The sequence below is a fragment of the Pagrus pagrus genome (assembly GCF_965226575.1).
Source record: "Pagrus pagrus genome assembly, chromosome: 1".
NCBI lineage: Eukaryota > Metazoa > Chordata > Actinopteri > Spariformes > Sparidae > Pagrus > Pagrus pagrus.
Genome location: NC_140185.1, coordinates 11,952,397 through 11,974,443, shown reverse-complemented (window position 1 = coordinate 11,974,443; position 22,047 = coordinate 11,952,397). Strand labels below are relative to the sequence as shown.

The 22,047-nt window shown below is 40.5% G+C and overlaps 2 protein-coding genes across 3 annotated transcripts in view; one reads left to right on the top strand and one right to left on the bottom strand.

Annotated features, from left to right (window-relative positions):
* The window catches only part of itga11a (integrin, alpha 11a), an 80,219-nt gene extending 62,500 nt beyond the window's left edge, over window positions 1-17,719 (bottom strand). The window contains exons 1-2 of the mRNA XM_084360839.1: window positions 17,558-17,719; window positions 14,463-14,532 (exon numbers count right to left, since the gene is read on the bottom strand). Coding sequence (XP_084216965.1) covers window positions 14,463-14,532; window positions 17,558-17,566 — 79 coding nt within the window. The 5' untranslated portion in view covers window positions 17,567-17,719. The remainder of the gene's footprint in view (window positions 1-14,462; window positions 14,533-17,557) is intronic.
* coro2ba (coronin, actin binding protein, 2Ba) overlaps window positions 16,994-22,047 on the top strand; it is a 58,492-nt gene continuing 53,438 nt past the window's right edge. For both annotated transcript variants that reach the window (XM_084360861.1, XM_084360863.1), the window contains exons 1-4: window positions 16,994-17,096; window positions 19,109-19,218; window positions 19,510-19,661; window positions 21,638-21,751. In XM_084360861.1, coding sequence (XP_084216987.1) covers window positions 21,737-21,751 — 15 coding nt within the window. In that variant the 5' untranslated portion in view covers window positions 16,994-17,096; window positions 19,109-19,218; window positions 19,510-19,661; window positions 21,638-21,736. The remainder of the gene's footprint in view (window positions 17,097-19,108; window positions 19,219-19,509; window positions 19,662-21,637; window positions 21,752-22,047) is intronic.

The window sequence follows — 22,047 nt, the reverse complement described above, 5'->3', positions numbered from 1 at the left end:
TGGAGAGGAACCTGCAATTAAGAGGTGCTAGGGGCTCTTTGTTGTTAGCGTTTCAAGAGCAGAAGGGGGTGGTAGGCAATTCTCCCCAATGCTCTGCTGCTAACCTAAATTGCCATGTAGATATTTAGCTCACTGTCAGTAAGGGGGGCCTGAGGTTAGGGGGACCGGAGCTAAACGGAGTGTGAAAAATTTGGTTTTGGTCCTATTTTTTTTCCCCCTCCTCCAGACCATATAAGCCATACAGAGTCCCACTGTGAGTCGAAGCCAGAAATCAATTCTGAACAGGAGCTGCACTTACCTCACCTTTCCAGAGCCCTCTCTAACACCATACCACAACTGCAAGCAATTACCTCAATCACCCCAGGATTATCTGTTTGTGTGCGATATATGGCTGTCTCCTCAGCCTAGAGCGGGAGCTTTGGCCAGACACAGGACAAGTCTTCTGGGATCAGATGTAAAGAAGAAAATAGCCAAACCCCCGTCAGAGTTCAGGCTGGGTATGTAGAGAGCCAGCATCTATCACCCATCATAATGTTGTCAAGTTGGAGACCTCCAAGCCTGGTCTCTGGGGCCTTTATTCAACTACTTCTGAATTGCTTCTTTCTGAGGGATCATTACTTAAGTATAAGCTCAACAGTAAAGGTAAGAGTTGAATAATGCAGGTTTGAAGGGCCCTACCAATTCTGAAGGCTATATTTAAATCTGACATGAATCTGTTTTCCAATTTTATTCATGGCTGAGTGGAAAAATTCTTTACTGAAACACAAGCTCTTTATACTTAAGAAGCTCTTTGAAAGATGCATGGATTGAACCAAACTGACAAACACAAAGCACAAATACACGATTCTCCTGAAGCTTTAACGCTAACCAAAAGTGTCATGCCTGGGGTAAGGGGGACCAGAAGTGAACAAAGCAGAGTCTGAAAAATTAAGTCAATTTGACAGCCCCTTAGTGCATTTAAGTTTACGTATCCCAACAATTCCAACACAACAACACAAGAGTACGCACATTGCAAAACAAAACAAACTCCAGTTTTACACAGAAAAATATACATGACAATTTTTTCTCTGAAGAGATACTAATGTCTACGAGCACCCCTTTAAGCTAAATACAGTACTTTCCCTGACCCCTAAACCTGCCAATAATCAATGCAATACAGCAGGCCTTTTGAAGCCAAGCAGGCACAAAGACCATTCAGTTTCCCAAGTATCCCCAAACGTTCATGGGATCCAAGCAACAAAACAATGCGAGGGAGTGTTCACCCTTTGAATCAAAAAGATGAACCAATTGGGAGGACCAATTTCAAGGACACAGATCTCATCAGAACTTAGGGCAAGACCACAAAACTGGAAGAGGGGAGATCAATAGTATTACCAATGTGAATCAAATTATGTGCCATAACAGACACAGCAAATAAAAATAGCTTAAAATATATAGGACCAGTTGTGCTACGCTGTTCAAACAAATGCACCCCCAGGTTGTTAGTGGAATTTTATGGGTATGATCAATGGTTGCTTCCATATCACATACTTTTCCTTTTTCTCCTACATTTGACCCTCTTGCTAATACGTTCATCACACTTCATAAGCTAGAAATAAAAGGGATGCCGATGTGACGGATCGATCACAGAGGATCGCAGAGGATTTTGGGTCAGAAAAGCCCGACAAGCACGCGCTCATACTGCAAACTGCGTCCTGATGCAGTAGTACATCCTGGTATTATTGGCAAAATGATTTTGACATACTTTGTATAGGGACATAATAGAGCTGGGTCCAAAATCTCTTACTTTTTCTCTTTACCTTAGTACATATAGTGCCTGAACTTCCAATGTACATACTGTAGCATGCATAATAAATATTTTCTAATGCAACTGGGACATAACACTTTGTCATAACTTTGCGCTTTTAATTTTGACCATCCCCGCTCATACATCTGTTGCAGTCAATAGCATTAAATTCCAACGCAGCAAACGTAACACTAACTGGGTTTCCATCCAAATGTATCTAATTTAAGAGCGGATTTTGTGAAAATGCGCAAAAAGCAAATGTGAATTTATGCCTGTTTCCATTCGTATTGTTTTGCGATTATTGGGAGAGGAGGAGTGCGTCGTGAGATTACGTCATAGGAGAGCGTGAATGTATCCATGACAACAGTTGACACTCAGCTGACATTTGACACTCAGCTGACACTCAACATCATGGACAATTTAGTGGTGAACCTGTCGTCTCTTGGGAGAACATTAGCTACAATTTTGTCAGTGTTCACAGCCTACAAAACCCTCCTGAAGATGAGAAGGAAAAGAAGATTTTTAATGTTACGAGTGCTGTCGGAGTTTGCTGGAGGGAGACCGCGTCGTTCTCCATTTGTATGGGAACGTCGCCGGGTGAAGGACTTTTGGGAAGTCGTCGTCCAGCAGCACTTCACCCACAAACTCTGGCTCAAACATTTTCAGGTGTCAAGGGCCACATTTGAAGATCTGTGTGCTATAATTGGGCCATTTGTGGGACCACTTCTCCCGAGCAGTGTGCGAAATTAACCCATGAGACCCCCTGAAAGCCTCAAAAGCAAAATTTGAAGGGGATCTTGAAATGTTGTCAAAAAAATAAAAAATAAAATATTTTATTGTCACTAATGGTCACTAAAATGTGTTTAAGCTCACCATGTCCAGTATTCAGAATTCAAAACATGTATTCACAGATATGTTGTTTGTTGACAAGCGGAGCAGCCGTCCTGCGCACATATGCAAATTAGCCATGTGCGCCAAACAGAAGAAAGAGGTAACGTTGAGAAGTCATACTGAAAATGGCTAGCAAGCGAAAGCTAAACCAGAGTGTATCAGTCACACACTTTGGGTTCACATCCAAAAAGGTGCCAGTCTCCGACAGGCTATACCTGGCGTTTATTCAGTTGATTGCACTTGTAAATGCGCCAGATTGGTGCTAGCCTAATTATTGTCGTGTCTGCACTGTAATGCACAACTTGGCCTCTCCTTGTTATAAAACAACGTGCATCCAAACAACTTTAGCCAATGCAACCTCCAGTGTTGCTTCACGAATACTATAGCATATCGGATTATCAAAAATTGTTAAGTGTGTGCGTGTGTGTGTTGTCATGTAGGCTATAGACTGATTGGCTTGCATCCATGAAATATTGTAATGTTATAGGCCTACTGCATATTGCGAAAATTTTGATCGGTATTGCGCAACAATCGGGAGATGGGGACCCCCCCGAATATTGACGGGTATTTCACACACTGCTCCCGAGCCACCGACGATCTGTGCCGACAGCAAAAAGGATTAGCTCTGTATAAGCCTGCTTCATGCCCGGAGTACCGGGTCGTCGGGGAAACTTTCGGTGTGAGTAAGTCCATGGTCCATCTTTGCGTGTACGCGACATGTGACGCAATAGGGTTAGTCATGATTTATTCGCAAAACCTGTTTCCATAACAAAAAGTCGCATTTTCCTTTTATCGATACGCTGACAAATCCACCCCCTCCAAGCGTAAAAACTTGTTTGCGAATTTACTGCCTTTTTTCGAATTTCTAGCATTTCCATCCAAGTATTTATTCGCAATTTTTGAAAATGCGAATAAGAAAAGGTGGATGGAAACGCAACTACTGGTAAGCAAGCAAGCTAAATCAGCAAGCTGCCGCACTAAAGATGCAACTCGCAGGCTACAGAGATGCTGCAGAGATGGAATCTCAGAAACGTAAACCAGTAGAAAGCAAAGGTATCAGGATGAAGTAAACTGTCAACTTCATCACCCAAATTCCCACTGGTTTCAGAATGGTTCAGACCACTGAGCAGGATACATGGGGGGAGATGAACAATACCTTCAAAAAGTCTTGCGTTTTTGTGTGAAATATCAAAAGTGGAGTCAGCTTCTATTACATATATATTTTCATCTAAATTTTTTTTTTATACAATTACTTTTCAGAGGTTGGAGGAACTCTTCCCCTCAGACCCCCCGCAATCTTTCCGCAACGCAATACAGAAACTAATATGTAGGTGTGAGGTCTCCACCATCTACTGATACTGGAAGTTTCATATGCAGCCTTTATGTCCACAGTCTCATATCCTGTTGTCAGAAGTCTTCTCCAGTTCACTGTTACTGCCAAAGATATTTCTTGGAAACTGTCCTTCAAACATTCAACTGTACATGCTGAAGCTTATTGCCCATGGAGATGCTACTTTCCGCAAATCACAGCCAAGTAAGGCAAGGGCAGCATGAAACAATGAATGGTTTTAAGACCAACAGAGCACACAGTCAGAGTTCTCCGAGGAGCTTTTTGAAACACATTGATGTTCCAGCAGCTCGTTTTTTGGCTCTGTGTCCTCTGCTGTGAGGACGGCAGGGAGAGATTACTGTGCAGTTCCAACAAGTAGCCCTGCATAAAGCATTAACCTGGAGAAAGTGTTGGGAGGTCATCTGCAGGAAGTTGCTGCAGAGCTGTCTGTCAAGCATTATGTGCTGCAGAATACATGAACCAAAAAGGGCACTATCTATCATCCACACAGGGAAAACTTCAAAATGTAATCATTCGTCAGTTCAAAATCTCAGGCCTGTATTCTGGTGTAATTTCATATTTGATGTACATGTTTTTTTCCCCCACTCATTTCAATATGAAAACAGGCTAACTGGACACGTTCTTATGCAAAAGCACTAAAATCTTCAGTTAAAGTCTAGCTTTCTATATGTTACTTCGTCAAAGGTATAGCACATCAATTATTAGCACTAAAATGTGGAAAAAACTGAAACTAAGAATAATCATTACATATTACAAGAAGACTTTCAGAGTGTTAATCCAAATGATAAGTTCATTAAAGAGTCAACAGCTGTTTAATATTGTAGATGGCCTAAAAAAGGGCAACTTTTAACAACTTAACCAACATTAAATTACTTAGTCTGTAACAATACAATCCTATTGTATACCAACAAAGAGCAACAGTATCCAGATAAATGTGCTGAAGTAAAGCGAATAATTTTCCACTGTAAAAGCTGCCATGAAAAAATATAAAGTTGCATAAAAAAATACCCAAGTAACTAACATTTTTTACTTAAATTATATATTTGAGTAGATCTACCGTGGTAAATTCCACTGTTGTTACATAAACATACTGTTTAAGGATTAAAAATACACAGTGTCAAACTTCATAACTGATTTGTTATGGTTAAAGTTTTAAAACCAGGTCGTAAGTCTCACCAAATGTATTTAATCATCTTTCAGGAATGAGAGGAGATGGCAACCAATGTTGAAGCAATAAAAATCAAAGCAATACGTGTTGGATTTGGATGAGGAGAGCTTGAGTGACAGAATGCAGGCTGGGAGGAATTCTGTGGTTTTTGGGCTGCCATGCAAAAAACTCCTGTTTCTCTACAGAATGCAGTCTGTGTTTTTTGGGGGGGTAATTTATTTTTTGGGGGGGTTACAGAATATCTTGAAGCCTTTCTTGTTGTTTCTGTATGTTGTTAGCATACGTGTGGCTTGAGAAGACCCCTTTATTGTAGGAAAGTGATGTGTATACTCAACCCAAAGGAGAAATTATACTGTGATCAGTAAATAAACATAGCAAGGATATCTCTCTCTCTCTCTCTCTCTCTCTGTGCGTGCGTGTGTGTGTTTCCTTGTATGTAAGATCTTTGCTTTGGTTGTTCTTAATTCTTTCTGGGGATGTTTTCTGAAGATGGCATTTAGAATAAACAGTGTAGATGTAAACTCAACATGAGATCTACGCTTGTAAGATTCAAAGTCTGTCAACCCACAGCTAAGCTGAAGTGGAAATAAATGTAATACATCCCACATATCATTATGTGGAAGTCACTGTGGTATCTTTGGAACTGCAAATCGGAAAATGTAGTTATATGCTGACTTCCGTTATTTTAGGTGTAAATATGCAGTGCTGGATAAAAAACAGGCAACTTTAAATAAGTATGTTAATTAAAGTTACATACCTGATGTCAGTTAGGTACGTTATGTAAATTAAAATTGGTCAAATCGGCTCTTGGTTGGACACCAGGAGCGGTCCCCTGGGTTAAAGTCTGGGTGTTTGAAAGATCTGCCCACTCCAACCTCCTCCATAAGCATCTATATCCTTGACTTCCTCCTTTGCTCCTGTCATAATTACTAAGGCCAGTGGAGGTCGCTGCCTCACAATAAATTTGAAAATGGGATTTAATCAGCTGCTTGCACAGATGACCAAAGCTGTTGTTTTTCTGGCGAGGATTGACTGTTTGTATAAAAAACGTGAGCCTCAGCCTTGTTGGATGGGACTTTATTTTTCTTCTCAATTTGACATTTAAAGTCAAAACACAAACATCACCACAGTACTTATCGTGTTGACAGAACAGCTGAAGAACCAAAACTTTGGCAGAAGCATCGACAGCACTGTGTTATTAGCCACTTAATAGTTTGTGTTGGGATGTAAATTCATCAGTCTCAGAGGATCTTGCTCAGCGTCTCTGAGATTTGGCATGTTACTGTTCTTCAGTCATCTACTGGTGCTGGATCCAACATGGAGGTCCAAATCAGTTTAGGACTTTGAAAGGGAAATAATCACAAGAACCATGAATCTATCAGTGGTTCTAAGACACCAAGTTAACTTGCACGACATTACCATGTCCACTGCATGACTTCCCAAAGAGTAAATCAATTACTCAGTAACTGATACAATCTCATTACTAGTTTAATACCAATGGAAAATCTCTATATATTGTGTATTAAAATGAACATATTAAAGAGCCACATACAGAGAATGAGAGAAGTAAATGTTTCTGTCTGAGCTTAAGTGAGTCATTCTAACTTTTCCAGATCTCTGGCAGAGCATTGTGCAGGTTGAGCTGTGCCAGTAGCAATAGTGGGAAATAGACTAATGTGGAAACTAAAGCCACACGCCACAAGATGGACGACACTTGAATGCCGCAAAAGCTCACACATCCAGATTCAGGGCAAAGCCGTGTCTCTCGACACCCAGCTTAAACACAAAGCCTTGCTGCCCATATGAAATTACTTCCATGGACGTAGTAATGCGCTATATGTCAGTAGGGATTTCTCTCAGTCTGACTCTTAATAATGTCATAGTCATACACATATAATATACAATCAGCTCTTATGCAAGCCTTATTCTTGTAGTTGTGTAACTTTCCAGGAAATACGCACAAAAACATATAAAACATGAATTACGATCACTCGCCACATTCCTATATTCAATCAGGCAACTCAAAACTCAGAGGTCTTCACACAGAGACTGAGGTCATGCCGTCCTGTGGTCTAACATAAACGTCGGCCTCCGTCATATCTTCATCATGGGAGAACACACGCTCCTGTTTCATTGCGTTTGGATTAACATTCATTGTGAGACAGATGGAAAAATTGTACTACAGTAGGCTTTTTTCTTCTCTTGGATCTCAATGGAAAACCAAACTGTCTACAATTTTCTGCTTGTAATTATTAGGTTTCACGAAGCTTATACGCAATTGTCTGTTGCAGGTTGACCACTCAAACACCAAGTTAAGTCCCTCGCACAGACTTTGTAAATGCAATCCTTATGACAACACAGTAACGGTTAATGCAACACATCTTGTGGTGTGATGTTTCCAAAGGGAAAGTCTACGTGCAATGGTATTTAATGTTGTTCTACACCCTGGCAGCTACTGTTCCAATGAGAGTTTAAATCTTCTGTTTATTTTCATATCAGCCTTGGCAGTTCATTTGCACAGGAGAAGACAGATTTAGTTTCCCTAACTATGTTTGTATTTTTCAAAGAACTGTTTAATTTGGCGAGCAGAAGGTGTCTGCCCTAAATGGGTTCTAATCCAGCCATCGTTTGTGCTGTACATTGTGTTTGATAGGATCTGCCAAGATCAGAGTGGAGGCCTCGTAGGGAGCACAACCTGCTTTCATTGCTTAGGTTGAGATTTAAAAAAACTAAACTGAATGGAAATGTGATTACCTCAACAATATTGAAACTGTTCTCCATGCATAGATGAAAACATATGTATTATTTTGATTATAAGTAGAACAATTATTATATCAAAATAACATTTTGCAGTTTACAGCAGAGCATCCTTCTTGCAGTCAACATGGTCAGTTAAATCAAAGTTCAACAACAATTTGTAAGGGACAGGAGTGAATGTTGGGTTTACATTTTGGGCATATGTCACTTATTCTTTTATGTATAATATGAGAGGGGGTGGATAAATGACCAAACATTTAGGTCTGGTGCAAGAAGCCTCTCGCCATCAGAGGCCTTACTCTTTGATCAACCAGGCCCCACCCTTTGTCAGGGGCCCCTGGACACTGGGGGGAAATTTGAAATGTAAATATGAATGGGGGAAGAAATGGCCTAAAGGTTAGACAAGTGGGCTTGTGGCCTGAAGGTTGATGGGTCCCCAGACTGGCAGGATGAGTCTTGGTTTGCCCCTTCAGGGCTGTCCTGAATAGCCTTCATTTCCCGCGTTGGGAGGGGGTTGTACTCTGCTATTTGTGTAATTATGATTCTAATGAGAGATGAGGACAGGAGGGGAGAGATCAGCCACTGCCCATTCCATCCCTGCCTCCAAAGTCTCAAAAGACAACTCGACAAGGGAGCGAGTGTGGAGCTCTTGCACTCTTGTATGGAGGGTCCGTGACAGCAATTGTGCAGGTGGAGCCCAAACGCTCTCTCATGAGGATGGCATGCCACTTGCGAATACTGGTCTGTGCCCGCGTGTCACGTCTGCGTGCCTGGTTTTATATTGAGACTAGCAAAGTCTTGCAACATGAACCTCCCCAGTGTCTAACACATGCTCGTATGAGGTTAAAAAAGCGTTTCATTGGAATAAATCATAGCACACATTTCAGTAAGTCCTTGGTGTCTTTGGTCAGCAAATGTTTTAAAGAACAAACACATTTTATCATCAACTATTAAAACATTACATGTGTGCTAAGCCCAGACTGAATCAAAAGCAGACTTATGACAGAACTTATGAACTAATGAGTTTTGTGCAGAAAGAAAGAGAAAAGACAGATTTGTAAACAAGTATCATGGAGTGATTCGGGACTATGTTGGTTACAGACGTTAATGTAGTATCGATACGTGCTGTATGCTGTCCCAAGGGGGACACACCAATGTGTCACATTTGTCACATGTCATCACATTTGTTGATTCTTACGAATACAGTTGAATGTTTTCTAACTCATAAAAGTCACACATTACATGAATTGTGATACCTTTAGGGACATATGAACAGGCTTAGATTAAATTGTGCGATTAGACATAATGTCCTGGGCAATACCTGGACTATGTAACATTTAGTTGGCTCCATACACATAAAAGCACAGCCTTGCCAGTCACATCAGATAAAACTACATTAAACATATAATGAACACCATATACTGTCCGCAACAAAGCCTGAAAAGTGAGCCATGGAAAAAAATGCACAGCCACCTTTACCAAAAACCACCAAGATATATAGCTGGCCAGAGCCCCATTTTTACTCTGCCAAACAGCTGGTGTCCAGGAATGAATTGTTTAGCTGGAAATACCAACACAGACTTTTAAACCTTTCCAACGAACCCTACTGCTCTGTGATTTACAGTTAGAGGATGGCATGACTCCAGGAGCAGGGTCCAGAGCTACACAGGGTCCCTGCCTGCTGAGCGTCTTTCCTCTATCAGGCACAGGTAAATACGCCCCCTGTGGATGTTGACAGCTGGAACTCCCCTGTTCTATTACACAGTTTATGAGCACTGGGTTCATTCTATACCTGAAGACTTCTGGTTACAAATGTGACTTCGGTTTCATAAAGTGTTCCTTTGGCTTATATCACTGGTCACAAGCCTTCAGATGTCTTGTCTCTTTTCATCATTTACAGTTTATCAGTCTCTGTTCCTGTCTCATCAGATAAACAGAACTTGGACGCAGAATGAGTCAGTCCGTTTTAAACCCACAGATTTGGACAATTAAATTATTGTATTTTGTCTTCAACCGAGGAACAAATGCTGGTCGGCCTCTCACCTAATTAGTGTGGTTGTATTCTCTCTCACAGCTTCAAACACTTGGTCCTAACACCAGCTGTTTCCACACAGATGTGACTGTGTAGACGACTGCTACATGATGATACATAAGAGAGGGATGTCTACACCCTCATAAGGCAAGCAGATTGCAGACGGACTATTTTCGTCACAATGACAAAATACACTCTTTTTACCTGTGTTTTTATAAAAACGGAGAGGGCGGAGGTACTTTCATCATCAACTCCAGAAAAAATTAAGTGTTTAATTCTTTTTTACCCCTTGCCTGATCAGTGAGCAACCAATCCTTACTATTAAAGCCTTGACAAGCCCATTAGGAGTGTGCCATATCATATGGCTCATGATAAAAATTGTGTTATTTTGAATATGATCACATTGTGATAATGGCATTATTCCGACTTGTTGACATAATGACTACAAACTGCTACTCACAGCAACTACAAGCATTGCTGGCAAGCAAGCATCATTACTACCAGCCCTACAGTAGAGGAGTTAACTCCAAAAATGGGAGTGATGTCAGAAGTGTCTAAGTGGTTTGGCTACAGATGTATAACAAACTGCAGTAATATGTAAGAAGTGCAAGAAGACTGCAAACCTATTACGCCCACCTCAAGCAGAAGCACCAAGTTGGGTACAAGAAGAGCCAAAAATCCTGCAAGGAGAGCTCAACAGCTATTTAGAGTTCCTGACCAAAATAGTTGTTCAATATTCTAACATAACGTCAAGGATATCATAATATTATCACAGAAATACCCTGAAATATCATGCTAATATTTTAATGCCCATATTCTCCTGAAAATATAAAATCATAATAAATCCATAAGAAAAAGCCACATAATGATTTATTCAAGGAGTACACCCCCTGGGACGAAGTTATGATTGTATAACATATCTTTGAGTCTTCCCTTGATATGATTCAATACCACTGTCGTGGGAAATTACATGTAAATTGCTTCACGTCATAATAAATCAAGGCAAATACCCAGTTTGAACAACACTGTCTCACTTGTTCCATGTGGTAGCAACATGCCACTGGTTAGAGACGGCTGGCACTAATCAGACCTTGCATGCATTCCAAGTTTGATCACCAACTCAAACACAATCAGGACAAAAGTTGGAACGCAGTCAATCCCCGGCAGTTAGGATTCAGGCATTTGTCTGATATAAACAATGCAACAACAGACCAGACTGCATGAGACAAAGAGACACAAGAGACACACATTTACAAAATTGTAAGACATCCTTAAAAATCACAGAGAACCGTTTGATTCCTGAACCACCCAGAAGTAGTTCTTACTCATTAAATAAGAAGACAATGCCTTTTCTTTGGAAATCTTTGAGTTTCAAGTGACTACTTCGACTTTTTGACCCTCAAGCGTAGGCAAACATGATTTAAGAGTCTATGTTTTCACTTTTGGGAGTACACTCAAAAAGAGATGCAGACTTCTGCAGAAGGTTCAATAGCATTCCACTGCTTTTATGATAAGCCGTCCCTGTTAAGGAAAATCCTCGAGTGAAAACTTCAGACTCGCCAGAAAGCTGTGTAAGCAATGACGGGAGCATTATTAATTGAAGAAAGAGCATCTGACTTAGTGTTGGACTAGGACCCTAGCCTGTGTGTCGTTGCCGCTTGTGAGATAAAAAGACCACACAACCGCATTAACAGCACCACTGTTTTGTTACACCATCATCTCAACAAAGGATCGAAAGTGCCATGCTCAGATGAGCTTAGAAGAAATAAGAAAAAGACGAAAGAAAGTTGCGTTTGTGTGTTTGTGTGTTTGTGTTTCTGTACTGAGAGGGTGGATTTAAATGCGACTGTGATGATTTTTAATACAAGTTATTCTTTCAAGTCTCAAGTTATTCTCTCTTCAAGTGCAAACATTTTGAGAGAGTGTGTGTGTGTGTTGAGGAGCAATCCTTGCAAGGTAGATCCTCAAAAAGAAGACAAGGGAGGATGAAATGAAACAGGACTACAGTCAGCAGGGTGAAGAAAGAGGATGAGCAAGTGAGACAGGAGATAAATGTCAAAAATGGAAAGGTCTTGCACCTCTTCTTCTTGGGAACTGTTTCGTCCATATTCAGTGATAAACTGAGCCGCAGAAAAGGCTTAAGCGAGCGCAGCACAGTGACGAGACGCATGTCAGGCAGAATCGTTGCACATGGCTTGGTGACCTCTGCTTCATGGTTTGCCAGGTTCCACGACATTCATCCCACACAAAAACTGAAAAATGGCCTTTTGATTTGAAAATCTGGATATAGCATCAGAGATGGAGCACCGTTCATTCGTATGAAAGCTGCTCAATGGTACATGAAGCCACTTTCCGGGTATGAAATGTTGGTTTGGGGCCCAAAGAGCATGCACACTAGAAACTTCTGCTGACTGAAACAGCTAACTTCTGGTTTAACGCCCAGCTAACTTAAATGGGGGTAAATTGAATTAATTTTTCAAATGTTCTTGGACCGAATGGCTAAAATTATCATTTTGCAGGGCTCGTGTGATCAAAAAAAAATGTATCTACTGTTCCACTGCTGCTTCTTTCACAGTGTAAGCTCATGGGAAAAAAGTTTTTTTGGGCCCCAGCGCATCACGTCATGTAGTAATTACATGGTTTGGTCACTACGAAAGTTGGCTTCAAAGCCTGCCACTGTTCCTGGGGGCTTAGAGAAAGGGTTTAAACGGGGAGACTTCTACAAAAGTCAGAAGTGTTGGGAGGTATGTATCTATTTGCCTCAGCACTTCTGTGGCACAGCAGAGCCATAGAATATAAAGAAACATGTCAGAAACTTGTCAAGTGCGGCACCCTTTCACTTGGCCCCAAATGGAGACCAAATGAACATAAAAGGCATTTCATATTCATTGGTGGGGACAGAGCTGACCAGAGGAATATTTAAATGCACAGCTTCTTCCAAACTGACTCACTAAATCAGTTCAGTGACTGATCCTCTGAGAATCATAAGTGTTGAATGTGTTTTCCCCTTGCTTACTGACTTTTATGAGAACCAAATATATAGTCTCTGGCTATTGTAACGAGAAAATGAGTGAGCTAGAGAAGGGTAGCAGTTTTTATTTTTTCTCTCTCTACTAATGTCTTACAATAAAGAGGAAAAATTTGTGTCAGAGCTTAACGAAGCATATGGGGCAAAAGTTACGTCCTTCTCCTGTCAAATATGCACTTGATGAGAAGTTGTTTGCTGTGTTTCCAGTATTTTTTCTTTATTTTAGGTCTACTGAATTCCAAAGGTCTGGTTAACTGCTACCACATGTCAAGCCTTTGTACCGCTGTCATTGACTTAATGTGAGTGTGTTGTTTTCCAGACTCTGTGTGTGGTGAATGTGTACGAGACAGGCGAAAAGAGACGGATACGTGGTGAAAAAGAGAGTGAAATAAAGAAAGAAAGAATGTATACGTGTGTCTGGTTACTCAGTTTGGGGATTTTTTCGAAACTGGGGAAACACTAAACCCTAAATCACTGATACAGCATACCTCACTCCTTAATGGCATTATCTATTACCTTTATAAATCTATTTATATCCCATCATCACGGTTGCTAAGGCCATTTTAAAGAGCAGGAAGGGAGGATATGCAATATTTTTTAAACAAAATAATGAGAGCATCAAGTTTAGAAGCATCTCTCCTTGACACTGACATGAATCAGGGTCTGGTGAGAGGCTGAGAGGGACTGCGGCTTTTTTCCATCAGAGGACTCCCTAAATCTGCCCCAATGACCGGCAGGTGAAAAAATAGAGCAAATGAGAGGTTCTGGGAAGGGAAAGAGGAGACTTGGATGAATTTAAAACCAGTGGAAAATGAGTGGAAGAGAGGGCAAGACTGGAGGAATACATTTCTGCGTTGAGTGTATAAACTGTGGAATTGTCTACTCATGGTTGAGCAATGCATCCTCCACACAAAGAGGCACACACTCATGAGGACCCCACCGTGTGCGCTTCTAGGAAATACACCAGACTGATTGATTAGAGCCTCAATCACTTGCTCTTGCACTTCCTATTTCTGTTGACCTCTATCAGCTGATTTTGCTTGCCTCTTTCCATTGCTTCATGGTCCTATTTGCCCCTTCCCTTCCCTCCTCTTCTTCTTCTTCTTCTTCTTCACTTCGCTTCAGATAGAGGAAATGGTTTGTGTGCAGACTGCGGCTGGCTGGAACACTGTGCTGTGCACTGGGGAAGCCGAAATTTGAGCCCCTGTGCATTAAATGTTCCACTAGAGCAACAATTTCTGCGAGGGGAAATCATGCGGTGGGCCAGTGTTAAAGGATCCGAAGGGGGGGCTCAGTCAGGGTAGGAAGGAGAGGGTGAGAGAGGGAGCTGGGGGTAGTAATGGGGGGAACTGCTCATGACTCTAAATAAGAGTTTAACCATTCTGGTGGTTGGGATGGTTTTGGTGCACGCCATATACTGTAGCTCTGGATTAAAGTCAGACCACATACCTTTGTTGCATCGTCTTCTTTCTCCTCCTTCATTCTCATCTCTCTCTCTCCCTCTGCTGTCAGCTCGCCACTAAAGCAGGAAAATGAGAAGAAATTAGTAGCAGAGCAAATTATATGTGAAGGATGTGTGTGTTACTTCAGGACACAGACACAGCGCCACCTGTGGAAAGGACTCATTCCAGGACATGTTTTGTTGTGTTTAATTGTAATCCATTGTAATGTTTTAACACATTGCAGCTGTTGAAGACTTTGTGCTGTGGATTTGTTGCTATGTCAACTGCTGGTGAACAACGGATTTACAGATTTGTAGTCAAGGTTTTCTTTAGCCCACAAAGGCAGCTCTAACAACAGGTTTACTGATTAAACAAACATACAGCAACCCATGTAAACATAAATCTTGATGAGGGCCGCGACCGATTATTATTTTCATGATTGACTAATCTGCCAATCATTTTCACGATTGATATTCAGCCTGTAAAATTGCAAAAAATTGTGGAAAATGCTCATTGCTTCTTCTGTCCAACCAAAAACTCAAAGACTCTTCATTTATTATCACAAATCCCAAAGAAAAAGAGCATTTCCTTAATTTTAGGAAGCTCGAACAGGCAAATGTTTTAACATTTTTGCTTGATAAAAGGCCAGAAACGATTAATCGATCATAACAATAGTTGGCAATTTCTTTTCATTTGATCAACTAATCAATTAATCAAGTGATGGTTGCAGGTCTACTCCTGTTTGATGGATCTCATTTGTCAAATTATGACTATAATTGAAGCTACATAGAGTGATACTTGTATTTTTGAAAACATTTGAAAACAAAATAGGTCAAAATTCTCTGATTCCAGAGTCTTAAATGTGAATATTTGGGTTGTGGACCAAACCAGACATTTGACGATGTCCTCTTGGGAAACAATGATCAACAGTTTTCACCATTTTCTGACATTTCACACAACTGGAGTTGAAGAAAATAATCTACAGATTAATCAACTATGTGAAAAAATGTGTTAGTTGCAGCCCCACACAAACAAAACATTAGTCACTGGATATGTTTCTGTGATGCTGGATCAACTGTTTCAACCTGATATGTGAGCTTCACCTCAAGCATATAATTGTTTTTACATTGCCGTTTTTAAGATGCCTATGCAAGCAGCCTCTGGTCTGCAAGATTAGTCATCCGATTGACTGTCGGTATAATGTGGTTTCTGAATGGTGAGTCAGCTGAGGGGCCAAAGCTCAGGGATCCCTACGGGAGGTTTCTAATTTTTCTAGTGGTTTGCACAGCCTTGCCAGTATTCTATGAGAGGTAGTCAGCTAGAGACAGTGGCTGGTTTCATTAGATTCATCTGTTTTGTCTTTTCTAACATTCATCTGCTGAGTGGATTGATTAAATAACGACTTACAGAATAATACTACCCCCCACTTCAGAGTGAGTCATGAGGGATTCCACTGGGTCCTGATGTGTATTAAGGGGATGAATAAGAGAATGAAGGGATTCCATGAACAAATATATTAGAAATGTGAGGCCTGCAGGCAGAGACTCAGCTTACTAGAAATCTAACTACACATCTTATTGTTGCAATTGTCATCTGAAGTGGTGCAAATGTAGGGTTTATGAGCTGTGGAGAGCTCACAAGCTGCTCTCTACAACCTGCCTGTAATGTGTATGTGGCTTCCATATGCTGTAAAAAAACATAACATGTTACAATGCAGTAACTAATTACGTGGCATACATTTTGGTTGAACACATAAGAGACATTTACATTTACTGGGCGAGTAAGTATTCATATTACGCAGCATGTGTAGCACTTATTAAAGTCCTTACATTTTCAGAAGTAAGCAGTGTTTTGACAGCCATTATACGCAAACAATTACAAGCTTTCAGTTGTTGACTTTAGACCCTTGTTTGTCTGGGAAAGGTTTGCCAAACCAGCCTAAGAGGTAGCTAAGTGATGACTATATAATCTTCATAAATCTGAAGTATGGATTGGCAAAGTGACAATTTATTTGGCAGCCAATTCAGAAAAGGTTCTGGGCTGTCTGGCAGCCTAACTTTTGGACATTAATCTTAACAAGAAAGATGCAGTGCAATTGCATACAATTATTTCTGAATTACTAGCATTTTCTTTTTACTTTCTGTAATCTAATATATGAAATCCTGTTGGTCATGCTGGTGGTCACACTTAAACTTAAACATTGTAGAGCTGCTCCTGTATATTAGCAGCTCACAGAGCTGATGGACTACCCTTTCACATAACTGCAGTTGTCAATATGAGCAGATTTATTCTGATTTTCATCGTTTTTAGTACCTTTTCTGTGCGGGGTTGGCGGCCATGTTGAGGGTGACGATGTAGTTCACTGAGCGGTTTAACATAAAACTAGATGGTATTTTACTTTATTTGTGACAAATTGCGACTTCCTTGATTTGAAGAATTATCTTTTAAATTGACAAACATCATACATGTAGTTCATCTCTCCCCGTTCACTACCATAGAACGTTTTTCGTAAGGGCCCACGGGGCAAACCGGAAGGGGCAAGGATGCCATGTTTGAAGATTCTGGCATCACCCCGAGTCCAGTGGTGTTCTGACAGTTGATGCTTCTTTCTGACGTACCGTTAGCTAGCTCATTCTGCAAGGTAGGAAATATCTATCAGAATGGACAAGTAGCCTCACCTCTATTTACATATATATAAATAAAAATATCTCACTCTGTCAGGTAGAAAATATCCATCAGAATGGACTAACAATGACAGCTCTGTAAATGTAGTTAGCTAACAGTAGAGTAACATTAGTTTAGCTCGGTTCGTCAGGTAGCTAGCTTGGCGGATTGGTCAAAGTTGACGTCGGCAGTAAGTTAGCCAAAAAATGAACATTAACGCCAACTGTAATGATAGTATTAATTTGTGGCGAAGACACCATCTATGACCAAGATGTACTTTACTTTCAGGGTTAAGCTATTTTTGAAGTTAATGCCACTCTTAATAAATTAACACAACCGAATGCTGCCACATTACTGTCTAGCCAACAGCGGGGATTTACACACAGATACAGAATTGTTGTTAGATTTACATGACTGCCAAAGTGTCAAAAACCTCACCTGGTGCATGCCAAGTTATATTTTAGGTTATTTTCCACTGCTTCACCAGCGCCCATCACACCTCTAGCAGGTACGCCCATAGACATATACGTAGACTCCGCATTGAGTCGCTGGACTGTACGTCGACGTCGCCGCCATATTGGATGTGACAGGTCTGCCCTGTAAAATACAAGTGAAGTGAAGTAGTAACACTAGTATGGGTCCTTTAAACATATGTGGCAGCCTTTATGTCCACTTAATTTCCCTCGGGACAAATAAGTAAGTAATCTTGAATTTTAGAACTTAGTCTTAGTATGATATTGCTCAAACAAAATGTAGACAACTGACTTACATAATATATTGTGCGTTTTTTTTTTTTTTTTACCATAAAATGTTATTGTATACAATATAATAAGCATATTATTTTCAGTCATGGAGTATATCACTTCACTGCTAAAAGAAAAGAAAGCATACTCGTGGCCAGTTGCAGTGTCTTCTTTTGTTCTGCAGACTTGTTCATTTTTTGTCTCAGTGATTGTCATTATTAGTACTTAAATGAATATAAATCAATGCATTTAAAAACGATTCATCAAAATCAGTTAAATGTAAACGTTAGTGCTTTTTATTCAGAAAACCCACAGTTTTCACGTCTACTTGTATTTGTTTAAAGGGAAATTCCGCCATACTCTGCCTCTGATTGGTTTAACCAATGAAAGGAGAGGTGGAAAAGGAATGTTTAAGAAATCGAGAAATCCCTTTAAGAGAGCATTAGCAAAGTATAGTAAATACTTGCCGATGTTTCTCAAAGATATAGTCTACTTATTCTGGCCTTTAAGAAAAAGAGGTGCTAAGCTGGCTCTGTCAACTGCAAGGTAATTTACAGTGTCTGTAAAAAAACTTAGCTACCAGCTAGTATCTTACATTTAACACTCCTGCTGATTTATAATATGATTAACTAATTAAATGATTACATAGTTAAATTACTATACTGTAAATATGTTTACTTCAGCAACATTTTATGTCTTAAAAAAATGTCAAGGTATATCTATCCTTTCTTTGTTGTGCAACAAATGTAAATTAATAGCATAGTGAAAGATTTTTATTGTTTTTGTTTAGCTTCTACCTTGGTAGTGGCGAATGGGGGATGGGAGAACATTTAAACCTGAGACCATAAATTTACATTTTTGTGAAAAAGTCTTCCAAAAGTCTTGAGAAAGGAGGGATATTTCAAATACATTGGCAATCTCTGAGCCAAACGACATGGAAGTAATTACATGATTTCACCACAAGATGGCAGCAAACTGTTAAATATGGTGGATTCCCCCAGGTTACACAGCTGTCAGAGAGTCAGAATAGTAAACAACAGGGAAATGAAATTCCTAATGCAAAACAGACTCACCATAATTTACTGGAACAGAAAGGAATTGTGGATTTAAAGCCTACAGCCAAGCCAGACGGTGGCCTCTGTTGTTTATTATTCCTTATTTTAAAATGAAGGTTGTTGACATCCATGCATATGAAAAAAAAAAAAAAAAATGTTTTTCTCCTCCCACCTCCATTTTCTTTTTATAGGAGCAGGCAGAGGTCTGGTGGAACATGTGAGACATTGTCTGGTCTGCAGGTTCCTGTATTTGCCACCTCCACCCAGTGGATGATGTCTGTTTCCAACACCTTTTTATGATGTAACTGGACGATTACGTACTTCCAACATCCTGTAAAAATGAACTTCAATGGCACAACATGTACATTTATTTTAACAACCTGTATGTGTTTCTTACAATGAAGTACAACCTGTCATATTAGTCTTTAAGCTTTGGCAAGCAATAATACATGCCCATTGTGCACAATGCACAAAAGTACTATCATTGCCTAACTTCGGCAATAGACCATATATTTCCATATAGATTTTGAAGACCCTCTCCCCCTACTCCTAACATGCACACAGACACAGGAAATACTATTGTTCTTGACAGGAAATGCTGAGAGTGGGGCTCTTAGATGACACTCCTAAAGACTGAGATTGAGGAGCAAAGTGACCACTCAATAACAACATGGGCATGTGTGATAATACCACAGGAAGTCACAAAACCATCATGACCTGCCTGCGATGGACAATTTCTATCAGGTGACTCAGTACGGACTCCCTCTGTCTTTGTCTTATTACTGACCTTCACTCCAGCTTGTGCAGACACTTACAGTACACACATGCATACATGAACGTACATTTGGAGACACAGAACAAAGCCAGTATTGTGGGTTGTAGCCACCAGAGAAGAGTCTCACACAGCTACGGGAAGTTAAGCCATGGTAACTGAGTTGGAATCTTGGCTTGTCTTGAGCATCCCTCTCTTAACACAATTAGTATGACAAAGATGTGTTGCTCTGTGAGTGTGGGCGCCTTTGTGCTACTATACTCTTATCCTTACCAGGAAAACATGAAGTACTCCAAACTGAAGATGTCATAGCATTTCTGATTTCTATGAGATATTTATTTGGATTTTAGACTTCGAAGTGTCTTTGAGTTTAAGATTAGAAGGCTTAGAGTTAGGACGTAGATTACAACGTGTAGCATTACAATCAGTGTGCAAGTATCAGGACATTATTAAGGATATTTTGTGATAGTGATTATCATTTCAGTAAGTTTTGTTTCACTCAGACAAAACTTGTCTGAGTGTTAGTTTTTAAGAGAGATCCAAGACTTAGAGGAACATTTCAATTTAAAATTAGAGGGTCGAGATTAAGAACATGAGTGCACAATTTCAGTTTGCATTAGTATCAGTGTATCAGTACTATGAAGTTATGAAGATGGGTGAAGTTTCATAGTCCGCAAAACATTTCTGGAGCTCTACAGCAAAACAGTTGCAGCAATCCCCTTAACAACTGAGGTAAATGGGGACTTAAAACTTTATTTAGCTAAAAGGATTAGCGCAAACCCCTTCTGAGGTGTACAAGCTCAACCGGTGTTGAGGGTATAAATAATGTCTTTTGAATATAATTTGGGATCTCCGTGCTTGGAGTTATCCAGCCCAGCTTTATGGAATCATTTAATGTTTTTTTCATCTGTTTTTTTACATTTTAAAACAAGTCTCCATCTACTTCAGTTGTTTTGGGAGAGTGCTGCAATGCTGTGATGCTCCAGAAATGGTTTATGGACTAAGAAACTTCACTTGACTTTCCATGAATTTTTATTTTTGAGTAAACCTATCCTTTAATAACTGATTTTTGTTCGGTTTGATTCCGTCTTAATTGATTTAAGCTACAGAACTTCTTAAAATAAGTGCAATATGAAATTATCACTATTTAACTCCACAGAAGAGGGGTTGAGCCATAACATAATTTTTTTGCTCAGCCCTGGTTTAGCGTGAAATTAAAGGATACGTGCAGAGGCTGACAGTGATACATGTAAAGATAAACAAAGAAGTCAAAGAGTGTCCTCATAAGTACAGTGTTACAACTTTTACCTCAGTAATCTTAGATTACCTATATTGTTTCCACAAAGAGAAATAACTCTATTCAGTGTGATGTAGAGTTAACTTGGTGCAAAAATCAAAAAATGTCCTTGTCTCCTCCCATTAATGCCCGTGTCACTCACACGCAGACACACGCACGCACATTTACACACACACCGGATGACGTGCAGCCGGCTCCATGCCTGAGTAGCAGACTGCGACACAACGTCCAACTCCCTCCCTCCCATCCTCCCTCCCTTTCTCTCTCTCTGTTTCTGCAGTCCTCTCCTTTCCTGTCCCAGGCAGCACTGCTCCCGCCTCCTCCTGCAGCCGTGCCTGACTGCTCATCAATAAGCTGTATTAGCCCATCACTAATCATATTGCGAGGGACAGAGAGTGAGAGAGTAGAGCAGCCAGATTTTGAGGGCATCGTCTGTTTGCATGTGTGTGTGTGTTTGCGTGTGAGCAGTTAGGGACGGAGGTGGGAGGGGTGTATCCTAGCGAGGAGCTTTTCCCTGTTGTAGTAACCAACCGCACGCCGGCTGCCAGCCATTACTTCACTGCAGCAGCAATCAGCCCCTCCGTACTTAGTGAGCCAGACACACTAACCTGTCTGTCCCCTCCTCCTCTCTCCCTCTCTCTGCATATTCAGCAGAGCTGCCCTCCTCTCCTCCTCATCACTCTGCCACTCCTGCGGCGCTGCTCTCTGCTTGAAGGGGACACTGGCCTGCTCCTCACCCACTGATTCTGCATGACTGTCACAAAGGTAAGACCGCTGTGGATGGGGAACAACTTTAATCATGTCACCTTGTGATTTGGGCTTTGGGGTTAGATTGGACTGTGAAGGTTATTTAAGGTGTAATTCTCATCATATGCGTGTTTGTCTGTGGAGGAGTGAAGATGAGTTTTTGACTAGTGCTGGAGTTGCCGGGTTGTGCAAGGTTATCAGGATGCTGCTGCTGCCTGAGGATGTGTGTTAATATGTATGACTGTTCTCCTATTAGAAATCCAGTCTGGTTATGATAGAAGACCAACATGAAATTCTCGAATCTGCAGCATATT